This window comes from Benincasa hispida, chromosome 11, assembly GCF_027475165.1.
Source record: "Benincasa hispida cultivar pf3 chromosome 11, pf3_genome.v1.1, whole genome shotgun sequence".
In the NCBI taxonomy this organism is placed as follows: Eukaryota; Viridiplantae; Streptophyta; class Magnoliopsida; order Cucurbitales; family Cucurbitaceae; genus Benincasa; species Benincasa hispida.
Window position 1 is genome coordinate 12,147,082 of NC_143488.1, and position 6,268 is coordinate 12,153,349.

The 6,268-nt window shown below is 36.9% G+C and overlaps 1 protein-coding gene across 1 annotated transcript; it reads left to right on the forward strand.

The window, feature by feature from the left end:
* Positions 1-2,431: 2,431 nt before the first annotated feature.
* Positions 2,432-6,268, forward strand: LOC120091975 (uncharacterized). The gene is made up of 4 exons (XM_039050159.2): positions 2,432-2,847; positions 2,932-3,748; positions 4,586-4,752; positions 5,832-6,268. The coding sequence occupies exons 1-4, from the start codon at positions 2,666-2,668 to the stop codon at positions 6,037-6,039; spliced, it is 1,374 nt and encodes a 457-aa protein (XP_038906087.2). The 5' UTR covers positions 2,432-2,665; the 3' UTR covers positions 6,040-6,268.

The following is a 6,268-nucleotide window of genomic DNA, read 5'->3' on the forward strand; positions in this document are numbered from 1 at the left end:
TCTTTATGATCATACCAAATCTTGTTTGAAAATTAGGCATCTTCTTCAACATGTTAGTCTTCTTAAGACTGTTTTGGATCCTGGTCCTTTTTATCCTCAATTATTGAGAGTTTATTGTGAATTTGCCCTCCAAGTTTGGTGACCCTAGCAGTCCTGATTATCAGAAGGTCCACATTCGTGGTCATTGCTTCTTTATTTCTCCTGCTTCTATTAATGCATATCTTGAGCATGAAGAGTCTCCGACTTTAGGTGTTACTCATCTTTCCACTGAGGAGCTTGTTATAGAATTAACTGGAGGCACTCATTCTCAGTGGCTTGAGTCAGGTCAGTTATCTGCGTCTACGCTCAATGTCAAATATGCTATTTTGTTTTGCATTAGCATTGAAAAATAGCATGCTTCTACACACGACTCTAGTCTCTCTCCTTCTCTGGCCAGTCTTTTACATCAAATTGATACTAGTCTATTTTTAACTTTGGATTTTTTGTGTATAATCATCTTTTAAGGCATGTTGATTTGTACACCATCAAGTTTCCGACTAGTCTTCTGAGGCTTCTCTCGGGTATTCTTTTGTCTTAGTGGCCAACAATTCTTAACCCCAATGATGCACCTAGATGGATGCCTAAGCTCCTAAATCTCAGCTATACAATTTTTCAAGACACTCATGTTCCTGCCATTGTGCACAACATTCGGCCTCTCAAGGCCTATGATATTTCTCTCTTGAAGGATCTTCAGGTATATGAAGGTGGTATGCTGCTTCCTACTGAGCTGGGTACTCGTATTTTATGGATTTTATCTATCAAGTCTCATTTTCTGACTACATTTGTTCGTGATTTGACTGATCGTCATGCTGAAATTGATGCCTTGATTCATCTTCTCATTTTGTCACTTCCTAGTCATAGTGTAGATCCTCCTTCGGCTGATTGATTTTCTTCTTGGCAAAAGAGGGAGATACGTATGTGGTTTTGTGCTTGGTTTGTTGGTGTTGGTTTGTTTTGATGTTTTGAGATGGTTTTGTGATTGTGGTTGTGGATTTGTTGATGTTATTTTTTTTCTTTGCCTTGGTTGGACTGCGTTGTTTCTTTATTGCCCGGACTGTATTAATGAAATGTTTGGTTTCTTATCATTTCTACTCAGTTTGTTGGTTATTTGCCATAAAAGAAAATCTTACGCCGAAGGAAAAGTTTGTTATGGCTATGGTTGACAGATAATATTTTCTTTTATGTTGGATTCTTTGTCTCTATCTTCAATAAGATCTTTTCCTCATTGGTGGTGATTTGCTGGAAGAATTTTTTCCTTCTTTGTTGCAGTTGGTTATGGTTTCTGTCTGCCTTTCGAATGGGTGATATTTATTTAGCTTTTTGGGGTTTTTAGGTCAACCGTCTAATCCTCTTAATTGAGAGCATTCTTGTTCAAAAAGTTTGGTGAAGAAACTGTAGGGTTGTATGTGAATTATCTTCGTGAAATTAATCAGACGATCTCAAAAGTAGGTTCTGAAAAAGCAGACGTTGGTAGAGTTGTTAAAGACATCAAGTGAGTGGTTATTCATCCGAATGTAAAGAGAAGGTGAGATCATTGTTGTGGCAATAGTTTTAGGGGGAGTCTAATACTGCAGACTCATCAAACAACGTATTGACGTTAGGGGGAGCCTAACTAGCTCACTAGTAATTCAGTTAAGAGTAAGCTAACTTTATGTAATTTTAGTTGAGGTGCATGCTATAAAACTAAATTACATACTAGTGAATTTCTTTTCACTTAGGCACAGAGCCTTCCAGATGTACATGTGATTGCATCGAACTGGGTTAACAAATTTTTGTATTTTCTATCTTTCTCTTATCTCTCCCAGGTGTTGTTATTTCTGTTTGTGACATATTTTCTAACTTACGACATCGTTGTGATTCATCATTCTTTATTCCACTTTCTATTTTATTATTTGTTCACAATGCGTGTTTACACTTGACCTTATCTTTCCTAGCAAGTTACAAAATCAAACTAACATGTACACAATTAGTCATCATTTACTTTAGGGCCGCTTAAAAAGTCCCATCTTTGAAATATCTACCATTGAGAGCTCTGGCAAGAAAGTTGTTTATTCCTAACACTCCTCCAACTTAACTTTGGCTAACATCACTTAATTGAACGACATGAACTCCCTAAATCCTATTACCTCTTCCTCTTTGGGAACATACATTTTCCCATCCAATCTAATACTTTTTTTTCTCTGATGAACCCTCGCTAAAATCTAGCACACATCTTAATAATCTCCTTGAAAATCTTATTTGGAAGCCTAAAGCAACTCATGACTGCTCACTTTTTGTCTCGATAAAGTTCTTAATTGTCAGATAGAGAACTTGTCATAACAGGACATTGTCCAAAGGCTATCTCGCATGATATGAGCACCCCTTGATCACCTCGTAATTCTCTTCGAGCTACCCTAAACAAAATCAAGCTATCATCGACCAAGAAGAAATGATTAGTAAGGGACAATAATTATTAATAGGAAAACTTTTTTGAAACTTCCCTTTCAAAAACCACAAACATGTCAATTCTTCCCAAGGCATCACATTTTGATGACATTTGGGACATTACATCATGCATTTTGATGAATTTTGGGACAATATGATCTTACTTACAATGAAGATACTTTATCACCGATAAACCGCAACAATGGCAGAACCAGAAACGCTAGAATTAGCCAAGCAAAGATGCAGAGCGGTTATCGACATTATCGAAACCCTACCTTCTTCCACCAACATCACTGTTTCAAGTAGCAGAACTCTTCACAAATTGGCTCTTCGCGAGCTCAATTTCCTCTCTCGCTGCTCCTCTTCGTCTTCCACCCCTCTCAGGTTCCGCTATTTTCTCAAATCAAAGCATTTACAGTTTCCAATCTTCTGTGTCGTTCCTGATATTCATCAATGATTTCCATGCAGCTTGAATATTGGGCATCTCGAGGCCATTGTTCACATTCTTCAACACCCTTCCGTCACTGGAATTTCACGTGTCTGTAAGCCGATTCCATCTTCCTGTTCGAAACCTGTTTATGTTGATATAATCTGTACTTTGGATAAGAATCCTGTGTGGGTTATTGTATCAGATAGAAAACCTAGGTATATTTCTTGGTACAAGGGGCATAGAAGTAAGGGCTTGAAATCTCGACTTGAGGAAGTGATCGATGCGGCTCGCTCTTTGCAGGCCTTAGAACCTTGCTCGATCATCTTGTTTTTTTCGCATGGACTTGATCAGTTTATTCTGGAAAAACTCCGAGATGAATTTAAGGCCAATGAGTTTAATTTCAATTTCTCGGACTTCGATTTTGGTTTCTCTGAGATTGGTTGTGATTGGGTTAATGTGCTTCCGAGAAGCTATGAAGAAGCACTTGTTCTTGAAATAAAAGTTAATGATAGGAAGTGTGGGGTTACGAGTTTGAATTACAACAGTAAAGCATGTTCTACTGGTGTGGATGATCCAGAAATTTTGGACAACTATGTCGAGAGAGATATTTGGGATCCTTTTTGCTCTGTTGTTATGGCGATGAAACCTAATCCTATGATTGGTATCGAAGATATGGAATCCGCGAGTTTGGAACATTTTTTGGGTGGTGATAATGATCTAATAAATTTTGATACCACAGCGTTGATTGCCTTAGTATCCGGCATTAGTAATGGTTGTGTTGCTAAATTATTGGCTACCCCAGAGAGTGAATTGAGACAGAAGTACAAGAGTAACTATGATTTTGTTATTGGTCAGGTGAGATTTGTTTCCAGATGAGCATTACCCTCTACTATCTTATTACTTTACTTATTAGCCACTATTTTGCTCACAAGTTAGGTTGGCTTAAATTTATAACCACCGATTGTTAATTTTTAAATCAGGAGATTATACAGAATATATAAAATCCCACTTGAATGAAAAAGATTGTATTGAAATAAGATCTTATTTTCAGTATAAATTTTCCCGTGCTTTTGCATTTTAGTCATTACTAGTTAAACTGTTATCTTGAACTTGCATGTAGACTGCATTTTGTTCGAGTTGAAGATGTTCCTTGTTATCTTGCCTTGCCAGGATTGTTGCTCCGCTGAACTTATGTTGCTTAATTGCATTACTGGATTATATACGAAAATAATCCTTCATGGAGATACTCAAACATTTGTTTACTAGTTACCCCTTCTATTCATCATTGGTCTTTTTGTTATATGGTGTTTTCATCTACTGTCAAGTCATCTTCTAAAATAAGAAAGCACAAAATTTTCTTCCTATCAGAATTTAGGCAATGTAATCAATACCTCTCGTCTTGTCCAGCCAGATAAGATTGGGATACAGTAAGCCTTGGTGGAAGCTTTTGTTTGAATTACACTCGGAAAATTTTCAAGGTCTCAGAGACTTCTATTGACTTATTCTTTTAATTTACCATTACTTTCTTTTCTTTTCATAGCATATCATAACAAATGCTATTGTTTACTTTTTAGAGTTGAAAATTATGGTTGATTTCTTTGCTAGCGTTAAATGATCCGAACTTGCATTTCCTAGTATTATTATTACCTTTGGTGGTAGAAAATGTGATTCTTTCTCTCAATCTTCTGCTAGGCAATGTCAGAAATTGAGAAGCCTATTCTTGTGGAGCTGAGTTCTCTTTTGACTGGAAAAAGAGGTATAATATGCCAGAGTGTTCACTCTGAGTTCAAGGAACTAGTAACAATGTGTGGAGGGCCAAATGAGAAGTCCAGAGCAAACCACTTGCTAAAGCACATTTTGTGAGTCCGATAGAACAAGCTTTTGTTGTTCTTTAATCTTCTTAGTATGATCCTTGATCCACATTCATTTGAAACACGTGCATAATTTGGATTCATCACTTTTAGTTTCATAAATCTAAAAATTGTAACAATATTTTGGGTCCAGGATTAAGTGTCGGAGTTATTTGGAAATCTCCAAATATTTGCAAACAAGAGAATTATTTCTCCTTTGGGTACTCTAGATGCCAAGTGCCCGCACCTAGCATGTCACCATGTTTCTGGATGGAGATCCTTCAGGCTTTCCTCCATGATCTCATCCCACCAAAGTGACTGCCACCTTAATACCTTCAACACCCAATGGAAGTTTTGCATTTCTTTCTCTGAAATCTAGGCCATTTTGGTATGTATTTGAAAGCAAAACATAAGTAGATAGAAATGCCTTGGTTTCCACCTTCCATATCAATAAAGGCCATGATGGAGTGAAAATGAGTTCAAGCTATGGTACAACCAACCTAAGATTTTAATATCTTATGATTTAACTTGACATTCATTGTCAAAATGTAGTGCGGTTGGGTGATCAGGGGCGGATTCGAACCTCCCCTCAACTTTATGCTATATATATATATATATAAACTGGCATGGTATCAAAACTACTAGCTAGTCTAGTGGTAAACCTACCTTCTAGACCCAGTTTAAGACCCACCCATTATGTTTATTTTTACTAAATTATATAAAACCCCCGTCAACAAAATTTATAGATCCGCCACTGCGGGTGATTGTCTCGTGAGAATAATCGAGGTGTGTGCAAAGTGAGCTTGGTTACTCATAGATATTAAAAAAAAAAAGTAGGTAGAAATGCTAGTTAGCATTATAGTAGATTGATTCTTCTCTCATTGGAGAAATTAGAGCCTTTCATTCCTCATATCGAGATTTCTTCAGCTTCATCGGAATCCCAATTTTCTCGAGTACATTTGTGACCTTGTGCTATCAATACTTTCAGTTATTTTGTCCTTGCAACCATATGGACCATGTTTGGATACGTTTAATTCTAGATATATAGATTACACATTAGTGCACTAATTGATCTGGAAATGAGACAGGGTTGTCCCAGACATGGCATCGAAACGTATGACGTGTCTCCCGACCACGAGAAAGTTAGCTTTGAAGAACAAGGTTGTGTTTGGTACTGGTGACTACTGGAATGCCCCGACCTTAACTGCTAACATGTCATTTGTTAGAGCAGTATCACAGACTGGGATGTCCCTTTTTACTTTTGAGCATAGGCCGCGAGCTTTAACTGGGGATTAGTTGTTTTGATGCACACTTTTGTTTAAGATGTGTTATCTTTATCTTGTTTAAGATTAGTAGTTGGTTTCAATGATACGTGTGAGATTTGAATTTCTAACTTTTTGGTCGAGAGTATATTGTCTTAATTGGCTATTTAGATGGACAATTTCTGACCTGATGTAAAATGTCAATTTATTGGCCATATTTTGGTAGGTATATAAAATAAATTTGCGCATTGCATGTAGGAAAA

Bases quoted from the DNA above. Each gene is read 5' to 3' on its own strand.
- LOC120091975 (XM_039050159.2), top strand. From the start codon at position 2,666: ATGGCAGAACCAGAAACGCTAGAATTAGCCAAGCAAAGATGCAGAGCG. The intron at 3,749-4,585 runs GTGAGATTTGTT...ATCTTCTGCTAG, and splicing joins ATGATTTTGTTATTGGTCAG to GCAATGTCAGAAATTGAGAA. The intron at 4,753-5,831 runs GTGAGTCCGATA...GAAATGAGACAG, and splicing joins CACTTGCTAAAGCACATTTT to GGTTGTCCCAGACATGGCAT.